Source organism: Triticum urartu, chromosome 6 (genome assembly GCF_003073215.2).
Source record: "Triticum urartu cultivar G1812 chromosome 6, Tu2.1, whole genome shotgun sequence".
In the NCBI taxonomy this organism is placed as follows: Eukaryota; Viridiplantae; Streptophyta; class Magnoliopsida; order Poales; family Poaceae; genus Triticum; species Triticum urartu.
The window spans coordinates 8626192-8649990 of NC_053027.1; the positions used below are offsets into that span (position 1 = coordinate 8626192).

The 23799-nt window shown below is 44.8% G+C and overlaps 1 protein-coding gene across 1 annotated transcript in view; it reads left to right on the forward strand.

Annotated features, from left to right (window-relative positions):
- The window catches only part of LOC125516349 (L-type lectin-domain containing receptor kinase SIT1-like), a 54016-nt gene that overhangs the window by 5681 nt on the left and 24536 nt on the right, over positions 1-23799 (forward strand). Inside the window, exons 4-8 of the mRNA XM_048681817.1 lie at positions 596-813; positions 1038-1280; positions 1524-1859; positions 2940-3033; positions 3282-3473. Coding sequence (XP_048537774.1) covers positions 596-813; positions 1038-1280; positions 1524-1859; positions 2940-3033; positions 3282-3473 — 1083 coding nt within the window. The remainder of the gene's footprint in view (positions 1-595; positions 814-1037; positions 1281-1523; positions 1860-2939; positions 3034-3281; positions 3474-23799) is intronic.

Here is a 23799-nt window from a genome sequence, read left to right on the forward strand (position 1 = left end):
AGGCGGCAGTTTTTATTTCAGTGTTTGGGTTTATCACTTCTATTGGATTATTTTTAGAAAATGTACTCCTCTGTGTTTACATCACAAAGAAAATAAGCAAACGCTTTAATGCATGTTGCATCCATGCCGTTCGTGTTTGGGTTCAAGAAAATTAGATGGATATATGAATGTTGCATCCCTGGTAATCGTTAAATGTGGGAATGCCTTTTGGTGGAATGTGACATTCCGACTAGCAATGTCAGATTACCGTGTTTGGATGGAAAAGTTTGAGACCGTGTTTGGTTCAACTTTGTTAATGTGACATCCAAGCCTCTCCATTGCTGCGATCTTCTCCAAGCCTAACTACTGCTGCAGATCATCTCCAAGTCCTTCTCCACTGCCGTTTATCTATAGCCTGGGAACTAGTTTCAGACAATGTTAAGTTGGAGACCCAGGAGTATCTGTCTACAACGTTTAATGGATTTCTTTGTACAAGTTCATTTCTTTACTGGGTGATTCAGCGTGAGCGGTAGTGAAACATTTAATGGATTTCTTACAAGTTCAATGCTTATTCAGTAGAACTGCCATTTGTTGCATGGTTACCACAGTTGATCAGTTCGACGGCACGAATGGGGTTACTCCAGCAGGCACATCCACCGCGCCACAACCCGCCACGACCAGGATCCGGTCGAGCCCGAGCCAGTTCGAGCCGCCGCAGCCGCGACGGGCATCACCTCCTCGCAGTCCCTCCACGTCTGGCCACACGCCCGCGACTCAGCCTGGACGTGCCGAGCGGGCTTTTCGGCCTGCTCGTGGCCCGTTAAGGACCGGACCGTACGGTCCAGGACCGCTACAAAATTCGGTCGGTCCGAGCTCTGAATATCGGCCCGATAACACATCCGGTCCGGTCCTGTTTTTAACCGGGCTGACCAAGCGGACCGAGAGGCGGCCCAAGGCCCAGGCGCCCCACAGTCCAACTCCTGTTCGTTGCTAGGGCACGGCGCACCCCCAGTCGATCCATTGTATCCTCCCAGTCCCACGCCGCACACCAAAGACAGAGCCGCCACCTCCAGGTCAAAGGCGACGGCGCCGTCGGACCTCGCCCCATCCGGCCGTCCCTCTCCAATCTCCATCGCCACCTTGATCTCTCCTACCGCGCCATTGTCACCTTGCTCTTGTCCAAGCTGGAGGAGCACGAGTACGCTGGTGACGCAGATCAAGCAGCAGGGACGCAACCTGCACGCCGTCGGTCCCGCCTCCCCTGGTTCCTTGCCGAGCGCCACGAAGAGGAAGGGACTAAGGTAACCTCGTCCTCGACTATCTCATCCTCTGTAGTTTCTCCTCTGTTTTAGGTATAGGTTGTTGTTTATTTCATGATTGATGTACACTTGCTTGTACCGATGAAGTGATGAGGTAGAGGTAGATGTTTAGGTTGTTGCTTTATTGTTGATAGATCTACACTTACAGATGAAATGATGAGTTATAGGCTGAATCAGGCAGAGATAGATGTTGCTATTTTTATGACAATGTGCTTCTTTTTGTAGAGAATGGTGAAGGGGAAGGGGAATGAGAAGGAAAATGCGATTGGGAAGGAGAAGGAGAAGGGCAAGATGAAGGCAAAGGAGAAGAGCTTAAGTTACTTAATTAGGCAAGAATCGCCGCTGCCTCCGCCGGTTCGGAAGAAGGGCAAGCCGCCGAAGCTGATTAAGAAGGCGAAAGACTATACCAATGCCCCAATCGCAGATTTGATTTGTAGGGTAAAAAAACACCCTCCGCTGCCTCCACGTCTCCCCAACCGCACCGGCGCTGGCGTGCGTGCTGCGGAAGCTGCTGCCTCCGGCTCCGCAACCAACTCCGAGATGGCTCATGCATCTACTATGGTATGATTGTTTTACTTGATGATGGATGTAGCCATATTCACATATATCCATATAGGTACTGTTTTTTCTTATTTGTGTGCTCATGTGTGTTAGGTGTCAGAGGAGGAAGAGGAGGAGGAGGACGAGGACGAGGACGAGGGCATTCAGGAGGAGGAGGACGAGGACGAGGACGAGGGCATTCAGGAGGAGGAGGACAAGGACGATGAGGAATACGAGGAATTTGTTGTCCCACCTGGAGGTTATTATATGTCGGATTTCGACGAGGATACGTCGGATGGGTACAAGGAATCAGCTGCTGAACTAGAAGCCGAAGGAGGTGATGATATGTCCGATGAAGAAATTGTGCATGTTATTTCCAGTGATGAGGAGGCAAGAGAAAGGAACAAGAAAAAGACCAAGAGGCCAAGAGCCAATGCTCCTGTTAGGACGTCGTCAAAAGTTTGGGTCCATTTTCATAAGGATAAGAGGCCATCAAAGAAGCACCCTGGAAAGCTTGTGTTGAAGGCATGTTGCAATTATTGTGAGTCTGAATATGCATATAAACAAGGTGGTAGCACCTCAACTCTTAGAAGGCATCACAAAGTGTGTAAGAATTACAAGAACAAGAAAGCTAAGGAAGCCATCCAAGCAAATCTTTTCTTCCGAAGAACCAATGCTCCAACAATGGACCATTCCATTGAGTATGACCAAGGAATAATCAAAGAGCTTGTTGCGAAGATGATATGTCTGCATGAGTATTCATTCAGAATGGTTGAACATAAGTGGTTCAATATTCTAATGAAGAGCATGAATCCAAATTATCAACCCATTGGAAGGAAGGTAATAAACAGTGAGTGCATGCAGGTTTTCCATAGAGAAAAAGAGGTGCTTAAATCCCTCCTAAAGGGTGTGGACTCCATTAGCTTAACTACGGATTTGTGGACAAGTAATCAGACCATATCTTACATGTGTGTGGTTGCACATTATATAGATGAGGATTGGAAGATGCAAACTCGTGTGCTTGCTTTCATAGAGTTGGATCCTCCTCACTCTGGAAATGTCATTGCTGATGCTCTCTATGTTTGTGTGACCGAATGGAAGATTGAGAACAAAATCATGTCCGTCACACTCGACAATGCTTCTAACAATGATGGTGCCGTTGATGCTTTGAAGGCAAAGTTCTTGGTTCGTAGAGGTATGCTTGCTGTTTTTCAACATATGCTTGCTGTTTTCGACTTGTATGCTCATATAGAAGTTGAATATAGATAAGGAGTTGAACATATGCTTGCTGTTTTGAACATATGCTTGTGGAGTTGAACATATGCTTGCTGTTTTTGAACATATGCTTGTGGAGTTGAACATATGCTTGCTGTTTTTGACTTGTATGCTCATATGAGAGGTATGATTGCTGTTTTTAACTTGTATGCTCCTATTCTTTTGCAGGTGCGGACTTCGATGCCCAATATTTCCACGTCCGTTGTTGTGCACACATCCTCAATTTGGTGGTGCAAGATGGGACAGAGGTCTTGGACCCTTTGATAAAGAGCTTGAGACAGACGGTGAAATATTTCAAGAGGTCACCTTCTCGTCTCAAAGCATTTGTTGACACTTGCAAAAGCTTAGGTGTCACGGTTGGTAAGCGTTTGCACCTAGATTGCAAAACAAGATGGAGTTCAACCTATAAGATGATTAAAACTGCCCGTAAATACAAAGGAGCCTTGACCTTGTTGGAAATATGCCCTAGAGGCAATAATAAATTAGTTATTATTATATTTCATTGTTCATGATAATCGTTTATTATCCATGCTAGAATTGTATTGATAGGAAACTCAGATACATGTGTGGATACATAGACAACACCATGTCCCTAGTAAGCCTCTAGTTGACTAGCTCGTTGATCAATAGATGGTTACGGTTTCCTGACCATGGACATTGGATGTCATTGATAACGGGATCACATCATTAGGAGAATGATGTGATGGACGAAGACCCAATCCTAAGCCTAGCACAAGATCATGTAGTTCGTATGCTAAAGCTTTTCTAATGTCAAGTATCATTTCCTTAGACCATGAGATTGTGCAACTCCCGGATACCGTAGGAGTGCTTTGGGTGTGCCAAACGTCACAACGTAACTGGGTGGCTATAAAGGTACACTACAGGTATCTCCGAAAGTGTCTGTTGGGTTGGCACGAATCGAGACTGGGATTTGTCACTCCGTGTAAACGGAGAGGTATCTCTGGGCCCACTCGGTAGGACATCATCATAATGTGCACAATGTGATCAAGGAGTTGATCACGGGATGATGTGTTACGGAACGAGTAAAGAGACTTGCCGGTAATGAGATTGAACAAGGTATCAGGATACCAACGATCGAACCTCGGGCAAGTATCGTACCGATAGACAAAGGGAATTGCATACGGGATTGATTAAGTCCTTGACATCGTGGTTCATCCGATAAGATCATCGTGGAACATGTGGGAGCCAACATGGGTATCCAGATCCCGCTGTTGGTTATTGACCAGAGAACGTCTCGGTCATGTCTACATGGTTCCCGAACCCGTAGGGTCTACACACTTAAGGTTTGGTGACGCTAGGGTTGTAGGGATATGTATATGCAGTAATCCGAATGTTGTTCGGAGTCCTGGATGAGATCCCGGACGTCACGAAGAGTTCCGGAATGGTCCGGAGGTAAAGAATTATATATAGGAAGTGCTATTTCGGCCATCGGGACAAGTTTCGGGGTCACCGGTATTGTACCGGGACCACCGGAAGGGTCCCGGGGGTCCACCGGGTGGGGCCACCTATCCCGGAGGGCCCCATGGGCTGAAGTGGGAAGGGATCCAGCCCAAAGTGGGCTGGGGCGCCACTTCCTGTTGGGTAACGTAGCAGAAATTCAAAATTTTCCTACGTGTCACCAAGATCTATCTATGGAGAGACTAGCAACGAGGGAAGGAGAGTGCATCTACATACCCTTGTAGATCGCTAAGCGGAAGCGTTCAAGTGAACGGGGTTGATGGAGTCGTACTCGTCGTGATTCAAATCACCGATGATCCTAGCGCCGAACGGACGACACCTCCGCGTTCAACACACGTACGGAACGGAGACGTCTCCCACGCCTTGATCCAGCAAGGAGAGAGGGAGAGGTTGAGGAAGACTCCATCCAGCAGCAGCACAACGGCGTGGTGGTGGTGGAGGAGCGTGGCAATCCTGCAGGGCTTCGCCAAGCACCACGGGAGAGGAGAAGGACTTGGGAGAAGGGGAGGGCTGCACCAGAAACATTGGTATGGCTGCCCTCCCACCCCCACATATATATAGGGGCAAGGGAGAGGGGGGAGGCGCAGCCTTGGCCCTTCCTCCAAGGAAGGGTGCGGCTAGGAGGAGTCCCTCCTCCCCAAGGCACCTTGGAGGTGCCTTCCCCCTTTAGGACTCTTCCTTTCCTTATCCTTGGCGCATGGGCCTCTTGGGGCTGGTGCCCTTGGCCCATATAGGCCAAGGCGCACCCCCTACAGCCCATGTGGCCCCCCGGGGCAGGTGGCCCCACCCGGTGGACCCCCGGGACCCTTCCGGTGGTCCCGGTACAATACCGGTGACCCCGAAACTTGTCCGGTGACCAAAACAGGACTTCCCATATATAAATCTTTACCTCCGGACCATTCCGGAACTCCTCGTGACGTCCGGGATCTCATCCGGGACTCCGAACAACATTCGGTAACCACATACAAACTTCCTTTATAACCCTAGCGTCATCGAACCTTAAGTGTGTAGACCCTACGGGTTCGGGAACCATGCAGACATGACCGAGACGTTCTCGGTCAATAACCAACAGCGGGATCTGGATACCCATGTTGGCTCCCACATGTTCCACGATGATCTCATCGGATGAACCACGATGTCAAGGACTTAATCAATCCCGTATACAATTCCCTTTGTCTATCGGTACGATACTTGCCCGAGATTCGATCGTCGGTATCCCGATACCTTGTTCAATCTCGTTACCGGCAAGTCTCTTTACTCGTTCCGTAACACATCATCCCGTGATCAACTCCTTGATCACATTGTGCACATTATGATGATGTCCTACCGAGTGGGCCCAGAGATACCTCTCCGTTCACACGGAGTGACAAATCCCAGTCTCGATTCGTGCCAACCCAACAGACACTTTCGGAGATACCCGTAGTGCACCTTTATAGTCACCCAGTTACGTTGTGACGTTTGGCACACCCAAAGCACTCCTACGGTATCCGGGAGTTGCACAATCTCATGGTCTAAGGAAATGATACTTGACATTAGAAAAGCTTTAGCATACGAACTACACAATCTAGTGCTATGCTTAGGATTGGGTCTTGTCCATCACATCATTCTCCTAATGATGTGATCCCGTTATCAACGACATCCAATGTCCATGGTCAGGAAACCGTAACCATCTATTGATCAACGAGCTAGTCAACTAGAGGCTTACTAGGGACATGGTGTTGTCTATGTATCCACACATGTATCTGAGTTTCCTATCAATACAATTCTAGCATGGATAATAAACGATTATCATGAACAAGGAAATATAATAATAACTAATTTATTATTGCCTCTAGGGCATATTTCCAACAGTTCTCCCACTTGCACTAGAGTCAATAATCCAGTTCACATCGATATGTGATTAACACTCAAGGTCACATCCCCATGTGACTAACACCCAAAGAGTTTACTAGAGTCAATAATCTAGTTCACATTACCATGTGATTAACACTCGATGAGTTCTGGTTTGATCATGTGCTTGTGAGAGAGGTTAGTCAACGGGTCTGCAACATTTAGATCCGTATGTACTTCGCAAATTCATCTTGTAGATGCAACTACTACGCCTACATTTGGAGCTATTCAAATAACTGTTCTACTTGGAGCTATTCTAAATTGTTGCTCCATTATACGTATCCGGTATCTCTACTCAGAGCTATCCGATAGGTGTTAAGCTTGCATCGACGTAACTCTTTACGTCGAACTCTATCACCTCCATAATCGAGAAAATTCCTTAGTCCACTAGTTACTAAGGATAACTTTGACCGCTGTCTGTGATCCATTCTTGGATCACTCTTGTACCCCTTGACTGACTCATGGCAAGGCACACTTCAGGTGCGGTACACAGCATAGCATACTGTAGAGCCTATGTCTTAAGCATAGGGGACGACCTTCGTCCTTTCTCTCTATTCTGCCGTGGTCGAGCTTTAAGTCTTAACTTCATACCTTACAACTCAGGCAAGAACTCCTTCTTTGACTGATCCATCTTGAACACCTTCAAGATCATGTCAAGGTATGTGCTCATTTGAAAGTACCATTAAGCGTTTTGATCTATCCTTATAGATCTTGATGCTCAATGTTCAAGTAGCTTAATCCAGGCTTTCCATTGAAAAACACTTTCCAAATAACCCTATATGCTTTCCAGAAATTCTACATCATTTCTGATCCATAACATATACTCATCAGAAATTCTATAGTGCTCCCACTCACTTCTTTGGAAATACAAGTTTCTCATAAACTTTGTATAAACCCAAAATCTTTGATCATCTCATCAAAGCATACATTCCAACTCCGAGATGCTTACTCCAGTCCTTAGAAGGATTGCTGGAGCTTTGCATACTTATTAGCATCTTTCAGGATTGACAAAACCTTCCGGTTGTATCACATACAACCTTTCCTCAAGAAAATCGTCGAGGAAACAATGTTTTGACATCCTATCTGCAAGATTTCATAAATAATGCAGTAATCTTAATATAATTCCAACAGACTCTTAGCATCGCTACGAGTGAGAAAGTCTCATCGTAGTCAACTCCTTGAACTTGTCGGAAAACATCTTAACGACAAGTCGAGCTTTCTTAATGGTGACATTTACCATCATTGTCCGTCTTCCTTTTAAAATCCATCTGCACTCAACAGCCTTACGACCATCGAGCTGTTCTGCCAAAGTCTACACTTTGTTTTCATACATGGATCCTCTCTCGGATTTTATGGCCTCGAGCCATTTATCGGAATCCGGGCCCACCATCGCTTCTCCATAGCTCGTAGGTTCATTGTTGTCTAGCAACATGACTTCCAAGACAGGATTACGTACCACTCTGAAGTAGTACGCATCCTTGTCATCCCACGAGGTTTGGTAGTGACTTGATCTGAAGTTTCATGATCACTATCATAAGCTTCCACTTCAATTGGTGTAGGTGCCACAGGAACAACTTCCTGTGCCCTGCCACACACTAGTTGAAGAGACGGTTCAATAACCTCATCAAGTCTCCACCATCCTCCCACTCAATTCTTTCGAGAGAAACTTTTCCTCGAGAAAGGACCCGATTCTAGAAACAATCCCTTATTGCTTTCGGATCTGAGACAGGAGGTATACCCAACTGTTTTGGGTGTCCTATGAAGATGCATTTATCCGCTTTGGGTTCGAGCTTATCAGCCTGAAACTTTTCACATAAGCGTCGCAGCCCCAAACTTTTAAGAAATGACAGCTTAGGTTTCTCTAAACCATAGTTCATACGGTGTCATCATCGGAATTACGTGGTGCCCTATTTAAAGTGAATGTGGTTGTCTCTAATGCCTAACCCATAAACTATTCGGTAATTCGATAAGAGACATCATGGTATGCATCATATCCAATAGGGTGCAGTTATGATGTTCGGACACACCATCACACTATGGTGTTCCAGGCTGTATTAGTTGTGAAACATTTCCACAATGTCTTAATTTTGTGCCAAACTCGTAATTCAGATATTCATCTCTATGATCATATCATAGATCTTTTATCCTCTTGTCACGACGATCTTTCAACTTCACACTGAAATTACTTGAACCTTTCAATAATTCAGACTCGTGATTCATCAAGTAAATGTACTCAACATCTACTCAAATCATCTGTGAAGAAAGAACATAACGATATCCACTACATGCCTCAGCACTCATTGGACTGCACACATCAAAATGTATTACTTCCAACAAGTTGCTTTCTAGTTCCATTTTACTGAAAACGAGGCTTTCAGTCATCTTGCCCATGTGGTATGATTTGCATGTCTCAAGTGATTCAAAATCAAGTGAGTCCAAACGGTCCATTTGCATGGAGTTTCTTCATGCATATACACCAATAGACATGGTTCGCATGTCTCAAACTTTTCAAAAACGAGTGAGCCCAAAGATCCATCAACATGGAGCTTCTTCATGCGTTTTATACCGATATGACTTACGTGGCAGTGCCACAAGTAGGTGGTACTATCATTACTATCTTTTGGCATGAACATGTGTATCACTACGATCGAGATTCAATAAACCATTCATTTTAGGTGTAAGACCATTGAAGGTATTATTCAAATAAACAGAGTAACCATTATTCTCCTTAAATGAATAACCATATTGCGATAGACATAATCCAATCATGTCTATGCTCAACACAAACACCAATCTCGATGGTAGAAGGAGCGTACGATATTTGATTATCAACATTGGAAACACTTCCAACACATATCATCAGCTCACCTTTAGCTAGTCTCCGTTTATTCCGTAGCTTTTATTTCGAGTTACTAACACTTAGCAACCGAACCGGTATCTAATTACCCTAGTGCTACTAGGAGTACTATAAAGTACACATTAACACAATGTATATCCAATATACGTCTAATGACCTTGCCAGCCTTCTCATCTACCAAGTATCTAGGGTAATTCTACTCCAGTGGCTGTTCCCCTTATTACAGAAGCACTTAGCCTCGGGTTTGGGTTCAACCTTGGGTTTCTTCACTAGAGCAGCAGCTGATTTGTCGTTTCATGAAGTATCCCTTCTTGCCCTTGCCCTTCTTGAAACTAGTGGTTTCACCAACCATCAACAATTGATGCTCCTTCTTGATTTCTACTTTTGTGGTGTCAAACATCGCGAATATCTCAAGGATCATCATATATGTCCCTGATATATCATAGTTCATCACGAAGCTCTAGCAGCTTGGTGGTAATGACTTCGGAGAAACATCACTTTCTCATCTGGAAGATCAACTCCCACTCGATTCAAGCGATTGTTGTACTCAGACAATCTGAGCACAAGCTCAACAATTGAGCTTTTCTCCCTTAGTTTGCAGGCTAAGAAAATCGTCGGAGGTCTTATACCTCTTGACGTGGGCACGAGCCTGAAATCCCAATTTCAGCCCTCAAAACATCTCATATGTTTTGCGACGTTTCAAAAACGTCTTCGGTGCCTCAACTCTAAACCGTTTAACTGAACTATCACGTAGTTATCAAAATGTGTATGTCAGATGTTCGCAACATCCACAGACAACGTTCGAGGTTCAGCACACTGAGCGGTGCATTAAGGACATAAGCCTTCTATGAAGCAATGAGGACAATCCTCAGTTTACGGACCTAGTCCGCATAATTGCTACTATCAACTTTCAACTAATTTTTCTCTAGGAACATATCTAAACAGTAGAACTAAGCGAGCTACGACATAATTTGCAAAATCCTTTTGACTATGTTCAGGATAATTAAGTTCATCTTATGAACTCCCACTTAGATAGACATCCCTCTAGTCATCTAAGTGATTACATGATCCGAGTCAACTAGGCCGTGTCCGATCATCACGTGAGACGGACTAGTCAACGTCGGTGAACATCTTCATGTTGATCGTATCTTCCATACGACTCATGCTCGACCTTTCGGTCTTCTGTGTTCCGAGGCCATGTCTATACACATGCTAGGCTCGTCAAGTCAACCTAAGTGTTTGCATGTGTAAATCTGTCTTACACCCGTTGTATGTGAACGTTTGAATCAAACACCCGATCATCACGTGGTGCATTGAAACAACGAACTGTCGCAACGGTGCACAGTTAGGGGGAACACTTTCTTGAAATTTTAATGAGGGATCATCTTATTTACTACCGTCGTTCTAAGCAAATAAGATGTATAAACATGATAAACATCACATGCAATCAAATAGTGACATGATATGGCCAATATCATATTGCTCCTTTTGATCTCCATCTTCGGGGCTCCATGATCATCGTTGTCACCGGCATGACACCATGATCTCCATCATCATGATCTCCATCATCGTGTCTCCATGAAGTTGTCACGTCATCTATTACTTCTACTACTATGGCTAACGCTTTAGCAATAAAGTAAAGTAATTACATGACGTTTATTGACACGCAGGTCATAAATAAATAAAGACAACTCCTATGGCTCCTGCCGGTTGTCATACTCATCGACATGCAAGTCGTGATTCCTATTACAAGAACATGATCAATCTCATACATCACATATATCATTCATCACATCCTTTTGGCCATATCACATCACATAGCATACCCTGCAAAAACAAGTTAGACGTCCTCTAATTGTTGTTTGCATGTTTTACGTGGCTGCTATGGGTTTCTAGCAAGAACGTTTCTTACCTACGCAAAAACCACAACGTGATATGCCAATTGCTATTTACCCTTCATAAGGACCCTTTTCATCGAATCCGATCCGACTAAAGTGGGAGAGACAGACACCCGCCAGCCACCTAATGCAACTAGTGCATGTCAGTCGGTGGAACCGGTCTCACGTAAGCGTACGTGTAAGGTTGGTCCGGGCCGCTTCATCCCACGATGCCGCCGAATCAAGATAAGACTAGTAACGGCAAGCATATTGAACAAAATCAACGCCCACAACTACTTTGTGTTCTACTCGTGCATAGAATCTACGCAATAGACCTAGCTCAGATGCCACTGTTGGGTAACGTAGCATAGAAATTCAAAATTTTCCTACGTGTCACCAAGATCAATCTATGGAGAGACTAGCAACGAGGGGAAGGAGAGTGCATCTACATACCCTTGTAGATCGCTAAGCGGAAGCGTTCAAGAGAACGGGGTTGATGGAGTCGTACTCGTCGTGATTCAAATCACCGATGATCCTAGCGCCGAACGGACGGCAGCTCCGCGTTCAACACACGTACGGAAGGGAGACGTCTCCCATGCCTTGATCCAGCAAGGAGAGAGGGAGAGGTTGAGGAAGACTCCATCCAGCAGCAGCACAACGGCGTGGTGGTGGTGGAGGAGCGTGGCAATCCTGCAGGGCTTCGCCAAGCACCACGGGAGAGGAGAAGGACTTGGGAGAAGGGGAGGGCTGCACCAGAACATTGGTATGGCTGCCCTCCCACCCCCCACATATATATAGGGGCAAGGGAGAGGGGGGAGGCGCAGCCTTGGCCCTTCCTCCAAGGAAGGGTGCGGCTAGGAGGAGTCCCTCCTCCCCAAGGCACCTCGGAGGTGCCTTCCCCCTTTAGGACTCTTCCTATCCCTCATCTCTTGGCGCATGGGCCTCTTGGGGCTGGTGCCCTTGGCCCATATAGGCCAAGGCGCACCCCCTACAGCCCATGTGGCCCCCCGGGGCAGGTGGCCCCACCCGGTGGACCCCCGGGACCCTTCCGGTGGTCCCGGTACAATACCGGTGACCCCGAAACTTGTCCGGTGACCAAAACAGGACTTCCCATATATAAATCTTTACCTCCGGACCATTCCGGAACTCCTCGTGACGTCCGGGATCTCATCCGGGACTCCGAACAACATTCGGTAACCACATACAAACTTCCTTTATAACCCTAGCGTCATCGAACCTTAAGTGTGTAGACCCTACGGGTTCGGGAACCATGCAGACATGACCGAGACGTTCTCCGGTCAATAACCAACAGCGGGATCTGGATACCCATGTTGGCTCCCACATGCTCCACGATGATCTCATCGGATGAACCACGATGTCAAGGACTTAATCAATCCCGTATACAATTCCCTTTGTCTATCGGTACGATACTTGCCCGAGATTCGATCGTCGGTATCCCGATACCTTGTTCAATCTCGTTACCGGCAAGTCTCTTTACTCGTTCCGTAACACATCATCCCGTGATCAACTCCTTGATCACATTGTGCACATTATGATGATGTCCTACCGAGTGGGCCCAGAGATACCTCTCCGTCACACGGAGTGACAAATCCCAGTCTCGATTCGTGCCAACTCAACAGACACTTTCGGAGATACCCGTAGTGCACCTTTATAGCCACCCAGTTACGTTGTGACGTTTGGCACACCCAAAGCACTCCTACGGTATCCGGGAGTTGCACAATCTCATGGTCTAAGGAAATGATACTTGACATTAGAAAAGCTTTAGCATACGAACTACACGATCTAGTGCTATGCTTAGGATTGGGTCTTGTCCATCACATCATTCTCCTAATGATGTGATCCCGTTATCAACGACATCCAATGTCCATGGTCAGGAAACCGTAACCATCTATTGATCAACGAGCTAGTCAACTAGAGGCTTACTAGGGACATGGTGTTGTCTATGTATCCACACATGTATCTGAGTTTCCTATCAATACAATTCTAGCATGGATAATAAACGATTATCATGAACAAGGAAATATAATAATAACTAATTTATTATTGCCTCTAGGGCATATTTCCAACACTTCCCCCTAGGGCCCATGCGCCTAGGGTGGGGGAAACCCTAAAGGAAGAGTCCTAGAAGGGGAAGGCACCTCCTAGGTGCCTTGGGGAGGAGGGATTCCTCCCTTGGCCGCCGCCCCCCCTAGGAGATTGGATCTCCTAGGGCGGCGCCCCCCCTAGGCCCCCTATATATAGTGGGGGGAAGGGAGGACCTCTCACCCTTGCCTTTGGTGCCTCCCTCTCCCTCTCCAACACCTCCTCCTCCTCCATAGTGCTTAGCGAAGCCCTGCCGGAGTACTGCAGCTCCACACCACCACGCCGTCGTGCTGCTGTGGAGCCATCTTCCATCAACCTCTCCTTCCCCCTTGCTGGATCAAGAAGGAGGAGACGTCGCTGCTCCGTATGTGTGTTGAACGCGGAGGTGCCGTCCGTTCGGCGCTAGGATCATCGGTGATTTGGATCACGACGAGTACGACTCCATCAACCCCGTTCTCTTGAACGCTTCCGCGCGCGATCTACAAGGGTATGTAGATCCACTCCTCCCTCGTTGCTAGATGACTCCATAGATAGATCTTGGTGACACGTAGGAAAATTTTGAATTTCTGCTACGTTACCCAACAGTGGCATCAGAGCCAGGTCTATTGCGTAGATTCTATGCACGAGTAGAACACAAAGTAGTTGTGGGCGTTGATTTTGTTCAATATGCTTGCCGTTACTAGTCTTATCTTGATTCGGCGGCATCGTGGGATGAAGCGGCCCGGACCAACCTTACACGTATGCTTACGTGAGACCGGTTCCACCGACTGACATGCACTAGTTGCATTAGGTGGCTGGCGGATGTCTGTCTCTCCCACTTTAGTCGGATCGGATTCGATGAAAAGGGTCCTTATGAAGGGTAAATAGCAATTGGCATATCACGTTGTGGTTTTTGCGTAGGTAAGAAACGTTCTTGCTAGAAACCCATAGCAGCCACGTAAAACATGCAAACAACAATTAGAGGACGTCTAACTTGTTTTTGCAGGGTATGCTATGTGATGTGATATGGCCAAAAGGATGTGATGAATGATATATCTGATGTATGAGATTGATCATGTTCTTGTAATAGGAATCACGACTTGCATGTCGATGAGTATGACAACCGGCAGGAGCCATAGGAGTTGTCTTTATTTATTTATGACCTGCGAGTCAATATAAACGTCATGTAATTACTTGACTTTATTGCTAAAGCGTTAGCCATAGTAGTAGAAGTAATAGATGACGTGACAACTTCATGGAGACACGATAATGGAGATCATGATGATGGAGATCATGGTGTCATGCCGGTGACAAGAATATCATGGAGCCCGAAGATGGAGATCAAAAGGAGCAATATGATATTGGCCATATCATGTCACTATTTGATTGCATGTGATGTTTATCATGTTTATACATCTTATTTGCTTAGAACGACGGTAGTAAATAAGATGATCCCTCATTAAAATTTCAAGAAAGTGTTCCCCCTAACTGTGCACCGTTGCGACAGTTCGTTGTTTCAATGCACCACGTGATGATCGGGTGTTTGATCCAAACGTTCACATACAACGGGTGTAAGACAGATTTACACATGCAAACACTTAGGTTGACTTGACGAGCCTAGCATGTGTATAGACATGGCCTCGGAACACAGAAGACCGAAAGTTCGAGCATGAGTCGTATGGTAGATACGATCAACATGAAGATGTTCACCGACGTTGACTAGTCCGTCTCACGTGATGATCGGACACGGCCTAGTTGACTCAGATCATTTAATCACTTAGATGACTAGAGGGATGTCTATCTAAGTGGGAGTTCATAAGATGAACTTAATTATCCTGAACATAGTCAAAAGGATTTTGCAAATTATGTCGTAGCTCACGCTATAGTTCTACTGTTTAGATATGTTCCTAGAGAAAAATTAGTTGAAAGTTGATAGTAGCAATTATGCGGACTAGGTCCGTAAACTGAGGATTGTCCTCATTGCTTCCTAGAAGGCTTACGTCCTTAATGCACCGCTCAGTGTGCTGAACCTCGAACGTTGTCTGTGGATGTTGCGAACATTTGACATACACATTTTGAGAACTACGTGATAGTTCAGTTAAACGGTTTAGAATTGAGGCACCAAAGACGTTTTTGAAACGTCGCAAAACATATGAGATGTTTTGAGGGCTGAAATTGGGATTTCAGGCTTGTGCCCACGTCAAGAGGTATAAGACCTCCGACGATTTTCTTAGCCTGCAAACTAAGGGAGAAAAGCTCAATTGTTGAACTTGTGCTCAGATTGTCTGAGTACAACAATCGCTTGAATCAAGTGGGAGTTGATCTTCCAGATAAGATAGTGATGTTTCTCCGAAGTCATTACCACCAAGCTGCTAGAGCTTCGTGATGAACTATAATATATCGAGGACATATATGATGATCCTTGAGATATTCGCGATGTTTGACACCGCAAAAGTAGAAATCAAGAAGGAGCATCAATTGTTGATGGTTGGTGAAACCACTAGTTTCAAGAAGGGCAAGGGCAAGAAGGGATACTTCATGAAACGGCAAATCAGCTGCTGCTCTAGTGAAGAAACCCAAGGTTGAACCCAAACCCGAGACTAAGTGCTTCTGTAATAAGGGGAACAGCCACTGGAGCAGTATTACCCTAGATACTTGGTAGATGAGAAGGCTGGCAAGGTCGATAGAAGTATATTGGATATACATTGTGTTGATGTGTACTTTACTAGTACTCCTAGTAGCACCAGGGTATTAGATACCGGTTCGGTTGCTAAGTGTTAGTAACTCGAAATAAAAGCTACAGAATAAACGGAGACTAGCTAAAGGTGAGCTGATGGTATGTGTTGGAAGTGTTTCCAATGTTGATATAATCAAATATCGTACGCTCCTTCTACCATCGAGATTGGTGTTTGTGTTGAGCATAGACATGATTGGATTATGTCTATCGCAATACGGTTATTCATTTAAGGAGAATAATGGTTACTCTATTTATTTGAATAATACCTTCAATGGTCTTGCACCTAAAATGAATGGTTCATTGAATCTCGATCATAGTGATACACATGTTCATGCCAAAAGATATAAGATAGTAATGATAGTACCACCTACTTGTGGCACTGCCACTTAAGTCATATCGGTATAAAACGCATGAAGAAGCTCCATGTTGATGGATCTTTGGACTCACTCATTTTTGAAAGGATTGAGACATGCGAACCATGTTTATTGGTAGATATGCATGAAGAAACTCTATACAGATGGATCGTTTGGACTCACTTGATTTTGAATCACTTGAGACATGCAAATCATACCACATGGGCAAGATGACTGAAAGTCTCGTTTTCAGTAAAATGGAACTAGAAAGCAACTTGTTGGAAGTAATACATTTTGATGTGTGCAGTCCAATGAGTGCTGAGGCGTGTAGTGGATATCGTTATGTTCTTACTTCACAGATGATTTGAGTAGATGTTGAGTATATTTACTTGATGAATCACGAGTCTGAATTATTGAAAGGTTCAAGTAATTTCAGGGTGAAGTTGAAAGATCGTCGTGACAAGAGGATAAAAGATCTATGATATGATCATAGAGATGAATATCTGAATTACGAGTTTGGCACAGAATTAAGACATTGTGGAAATTGTTTCACAAGTGATACAGCCTGGAACACCATAGTGTGATGGTGTGTCCGAACATCATAACTGCACCCTATTGGATATGATGCATACCATGATGTCTCTTATCGAATTACCACAATAGTTTATGGGTTAGGCATTAGAGACAACCACATTCACTTTAAAAGGGGCACCACGTAATTCCGACGAGATGACACCGTATGAACTATGGTTTAGGGAAACCTAAGCTGTCATTTCTTAAAAGTTTGGGGCTGCGACGCTTATGTGAAAAAGTTTCAGGCTGATAAGCTCGAACCCAGAAAAAGTTTCAGGCTGATAAGCTCGAACCCAAAGCGGATAAATGCATCTTCATAGGACACCCAAAACAGTTGGGTATACCTCCTGTCTCAGATCCGAAAGCAATAAGGGATTGTTTCTAGAATCGGGTCCTTTCTCGAGGAAAAGTTTCTCTCGAAAGAATTGAGTGGGAGGATGGTGGAGACTTGATGAGGTTATTGAACCGTCTCTTCAACTAGTGTGTGGCAGGGCACAGGAAGTTGTTCCTGTGGCACCTACACCAATTGAAGTGGAAGCTTATGATAGTGATCATGAAACTTCAGATCAAGTCACTACCAAACCTCGTGGGATGACAAGGATGCGTACTACTTCAGAGTGGTACGTAATCCTGTCTTGGAAGTCATGTTGCTAGACAACAATGAACCTACGAGCTATGGAGAAGCGATGGTGGGCCTGGATTCCAAAATGGCTCGAGGCCATATAATCCGAGAGAGGATCCATATATGAAAACAAAGTGTAGACTTTGGAAGAACTACTTGATGGTCGTAAGGCTGTTAGGTACATATGGATTTTAAAAGGAAGACGGACAATGATGGTAAGTATCACCATTAAGAAAGCTCGACTTGTCGTTAAGATGTTTTCCGACAAGTTCAAGGAGTTGACTACGATGAGACTTTCTCACTCGTAGCGATGCTAAGAGTCTGTTGGAATTATATTAGCGATTACTGCATTATTTATGAAATCTTGCAGATAGGATGTCAAAACATTGTTTCCTCGACGATTTTCTTGAGGAAAGGTTGTATGTGATACAACCGGAAGGTTTTGTCAATCCTGAAAGATGCTAATAAGTATGCAAAGCTCCAGCAATTCCTTCTAAGGACTGGAGTAAGCATCTCGGAGTTGGAATGTATGCTTTGATGAGATGATCAAAGATTTTGGGTTTATACAAAGTTTATGAGAAACTTGTATTTCCAAAGAAGTGAGTGGGAGCACTATAGAATTTCTGATGAGTATATTGTTGATCAGAAATGATGTAGAATTTCTGGAAAGCATATAGGGTTATTTGGAAAGTGTTTTTCAATGGAAAGCCTGGATTAAGCTACTTGAACATTGAGCATCAAGATCTATAAGGATAGATCAAAACGCTTAATGTACTTTCAAATGAGCACATACCTTGACATGATCTTGAAGGTGTTCAAGATGGATCAGTCAAAGAAGGAGTTCTTGCCTGAGTTGTAAGGTATGAAGTTAAGACTTAAAGCTCGACCACGGCAGAAGAAAGAGGAAGGACGAAGGTCGTCCCCTATGCTTTTGTCATAGGCTCTATACGGTATGCCATGCTGAGTACCGCACCTGATGTGTGCCTTGCCACATATCTGGCAAGAGGGTACAAAGGTAATCTAGGAGTAGATCACCAGATAGCGGTCTAAATTATCCTTAGAGGAATAAGGATATGTTTCTCGGTTATGGAGGTGGATAAAGAGTTCGTCGTAAAGGGTTACGCCGATGCAAACTTTGACACTAATCCAGATTATTCTGAGTAGTAAACTGGATTCGTATAGTAGAACAGTTATTTGGAATAGCTCCAAATGTAGCGTAGTAGTTGCATCTACAAGATGACATAGAAATTTGCGAAGTACATACGGATCTGAAAGATTCAGACCCGTTGACTATAACATCTCTCACAAGCATAACATGATCAAACCCAGAACTCATCGAGTGTTAATCACATGGTAATGTGAACTAGATTATTGACTCTAGTAAACTCTTTGGGTGTTAGTCACATGGGGATGTGACCTTGAGTGTTAATCACATATCGATGTGAACTAGATTATTGACTCTAGTGCAAGTGGGAGACTGTTGGAAATATGCCCTAGAGGCAATAATAAATTGTTATTATTATATTTCCTTGTTCATGATAATCTTTATTATCCATGCTATAATTGTATTGATAGGAAACTCAGATACATGTGTGGATACATAGACAACACCATGTCCCTAGTAAGCCTCTAGTTGACTAGCTCCGTGATCAATAGATGGTTACGGTTTCCTGACCATGGACATTGGATGTCATTGATAACGGGATCACATCATAGGAGAATGATGTGATGGACAAGACCCAATCCTAAGCCTAGCACAAGATCATGTAGTTCGTATGCTAAAGCTTTTCTAATGTCAAGTACATTCCTTAGACCATGAGATTGTGCAACTCCCGGATACCGTAGGAGTCTTTGGGTGTGCCAAACGTCACAACGTAACTGGGTGGCTATAAAGGTACACTACAGGTATCTCCGAAAGTGTCTGTTGGGTTGGCATGAATCGAGACTAGGATTTGTCACTCCGTGTAAACGGAGAGGTATCTCTGGGCCCACTCGGTAGGACATCATCATAATGTGCACAATGTGATCAAGGAGTTGATCACGGGATGATGTGTTACGGAACGAGTAAAGAGACTTGCCGGTAACGAGATTGAACAAGGTATAAGGGATACCGACGATCGAATCTCGGGCAAGTACGTACCGCTAGACAAAGGGAATTGTATACGGGATTGATTAAGTCCTTGACATCGTGGTTCATCCGATGAGATCATCGTGGAACATGTGGGAGCCAACATGGGTATCCAGATCCCGCTGTTGGTTATTGACCGGAGAGTCGTCTCGGTCATGTCTACATGTCTCCCGAACCCGTAGGGTCTACACACTTAAGGTTCGGTGACGCTAGGGTTGTAGGGATATGTATATGCAGTAACCCGAATGTTGTTCGGAGTCCCGGATGAGATCCCGGACGTCACGAGGAGTTCTGGAATGGTCCGGAGGTAAAGAATTATATATAGGAAGTCCTATTTTGGCCATCGGGACAAGTTTCGGGTCACCGGTATTGTACCGGGACCACCGGAAGGGTCCCGGGAGTCCACCGGGTGGGGCCACCTATCCCGGAGGGCCCATGGGCTGAAGTGGGAAGGGATCCAGCCCAAAGTGGTCTGGGGCGCCACTTCCCCTAGGGCCCATTGGCGCCTAGGGGTGGGGAAACCCTAAAGGAAGAGTCCTAAGAAGGGGAAGCACCTCCTAGGTTGCCTTGGGGAGGAGGGATTCCTCCCTTGGCCGCCGCCCCCCCTAGGAGATTGGATCTCCTAGGGCCGCCCCCCCTAGGCCCCCTATATATAGTGGGGAAGGAGGACCTCTCACCCTTGCCTTTGGTGCCTCCCTCTCCCTCTCCAACACCTCCTCCTCCTCCATAGTGCTTGGCGAAGCCCTGCCGGAGTACTGCAGCTCCATCACCACCACGCCGTCGTGCTGCTGGAGCCATCTTCCTCATAACCTCTCCTTCCCCCTTGCTGGATCAAGAAGGAGGAGACGTCGCTGCTCCGTACGTGTGTTGAACGCGGAGGTGCCGTCCGTTCGGCGCTAGGATCATCGGTGATTTGGATCACGACGAGTACGACTCCATCAACCCCGTTCTCTTGAACGCTTCCGCGCGCGATCTACAAGGGTATGTAGATCCACTCCTCCCTCGTTGCTAGATGACTCCATAGATTGATCTTGGTGACACGTAGGAAAATTTTGAATTATTGCTACGTTCCCCAACAGTGGCATCATGAGCTAGGTCTATGCGTAGTTTCTATGCACGAGTAGAACACAAAGTAGTTGTGGGCGTTGATTTTGTTCAATATGCTTACCGTTACTAGTCCAATCTTGATTCGGCGGCATTGTGGGATGAAGCGGCCCGGACCGACCTTACACGTACTCTTACGTGAACTGGTTCCACCGATTGACATGCACTAGTTGCATAAGGTGGCTAGCGGGTGTCTGTCTCTCCCACTTTAGTCGGATCAGATTCGATGAAAAGGGTCCTTATGAAGGGTAAATAGCAATTGGCATATCACGTTGTGATTTTTGCGTAGGTAAGAAACGTTCTTGCTAGAAACGCATAGCAGCCACGTAAAACATGCAAACAACAATTAGAGGACGTCTAACTTGTTTTTGCAGGGTATGCTATGTGATGTGATATGGCCAAAAGGATGTGATGAATGATATATGTGATGTATGAGATTGATCATGTTCTTGTAATAGGAAACGACTTGCATGTCGATGAGTATGACAACCGGAAGGAGCCATAGGAGTTGTCTTAATTTATTTATGACCTGCATGTCAACATAAACGTCATGTAATTACTTTACTTTATTGCTAACCGTTAGCTGTAGTAGTAGAAGTAATAGTTGACGAGACAACTTCATGAAGACACGATGATGGAGATCATGATGATGGAGATCATGGTGTCATGCCGGTGACGATGATGATCATGGAGCCCCGAAGATGGAGATCAAGAGGAGCAAAGTGATGATGGCCATATCATGTCACTATTTGATTGCATGTGATGTTTATCATGTTTATACTTCTTATTTGCTTAGAACGACGGTAGTAAATAAGATGATCCCTCATAATAATTTCAAGAAAGTGTTCCCCCTAACTGTGCACCATTGCGACAGTTCGTTGTTTCGAAGCACCACGTGATGATCGGGTGTGATAGATTCTAACGTTCACATACAACGGGTGTAAGACAGATTTACACACGCGAAACACTTAGGTTGACTTGACGAGCCTAGCATGTACAGACATGGCCTCGGAACACAAGAGACCGAAAGGTCGAGCATGAGTCGTATGGTAGATACGATCAACATGAAGATGTTCACCGATGTTGACTAGTCTGTCTCACGTGATGATCGGACACGGCCTAGTTGACTCGGATCATGTAATCACTTAGATGACTAGAGGGATGTCTATCTGAGTGGGAGTTCACAAGATGAACTTAATTATCCTGAACATAGTCAAAAGGTCTTCGCAAATTATGTCGTAGCTCGCGCTTCAGTTCTACTGTTTAGATATGTTCCTAGAGAAAATTTAGTTGAAAGTTGATAGTAGTAATTATGCGGACTAGGTCCGTAAACTGAGGTTTGTCCTCATTGCTTCATAGAAGGCTTATGTCCTTAATGCACCGCTCAGTGTGCTGAACCTCGAACGTTATCTATGGATGTTGCGAACATCTGACATACACATTTTGATAACTACGTGATAGTTCAGTTAAACGGCTTAGAGTTGAGGCACCGAAGACGTTTTGAAACGTCGCGAAGCATATGAGATGTTTCGAAGGCTGAAATTGGGATTTCAGGCTCGTGCCCACGTCAAGAGGTATAAGACCTCCAACGATTTTCTTAGCCTGCAAACTAAGGGAGAAAAGCTCAATTGTTGAACTTGTGCTCAGATTGTCTGAGTACAACAATCGCTTGAATCGAGTGGGAGTTGATCTTCCAGATGAAATAGTGATGGTTCTCCGAAGTCATTACCACCAAGCTGCTAGAGCTTCATGATGAACTATGATATATCAGGGACATATATGATGATCCTTGAGATATTCGCGATGTTTGACACCACAAAAGTAGAAATCAAGAAGGAGCATCAATTGTTGATGGTTGGTGAAACCACTAGTTTCAAGAAGGGCAAGGGCAAGAAGGGATACTTCATGAAACGGCAATTCAGCTGCTGCTCTAGTGAAGAAACCCAAGGTTGAACCCAAACCCGAGACTAAGTGCTTCTGTAATAAGGGGAACATCCACTAGAGCAGAATTACCCTAGATACTTGGTAGATGAGAAGGCTGGCAAGGTCGATAGAAGTATATTGGATATACATTGTGTTGATGTGTACTTTACTAGAACTCCTAGTAGCACCAGGGTATTAGATACCGGTTCGGTTGCTAAGTGTTAGTAACTCGAAATAAAAGCTATGGAATAAACGGAGACTAGCTAAAGGTGAGCTGACGATATGTGTTGGAAGTGTTTCCAATGTTGATATGATCAAGCATCGCACGCTCCCTCTACCATCGAGATTGGTGTTTGCGTTGAGCATAGACATGATTGGATTATGTCTATCGCAATACGGTTATTCATTTAAGGAGAATAACGTTTACTCTGTTTATTTGAATAATACCTTCAATGGTCTTGCACCTAAAATGAATGGTTCATTGAATCTTGATCATAGTGATACACATGTTCATGCCAAAAGATATAAGATAGTAATGATAGTACCACCTACTTGTGGCACTGCCACTTAAGTCATATCGGTATAAAACGCATGAAGAAGCTCCATGTTGATGGATCTTTGGACTCACTCATTTTTGAAAGGATTGAGACATGCGAACCATGTTTGTTGGTAGATATGCATGAAGAAACTCTATACAGATGGATCGTTTGGACTCACTTGATTTTGAATCACTTGAGACATGCAAATCATACCACATGGGCAAGATGACTGGAAGCCTCGTTTTCAGTAAAATGGAACTAGAAAGCAACTTGTTGGAAGTAATACATTTTGATGTGTGCAGTCCAATGAGTGCTGAGGCGTGTAGTGGATATCGTTATGTTCTTACTTCACAGATGATTTGAGTAGATGTTGAGTATATTAACTTGATGAATCACGAGTCTAAATTATTGAAAGGTTCAAGTAATTTCAGGGTGAAGTTGAAAGATCGTCGTGACAAGAGGATAAAAGATCTATGATATGATCATAGAGATGAATATCTGAATTACGAGTTTGGCACAGAA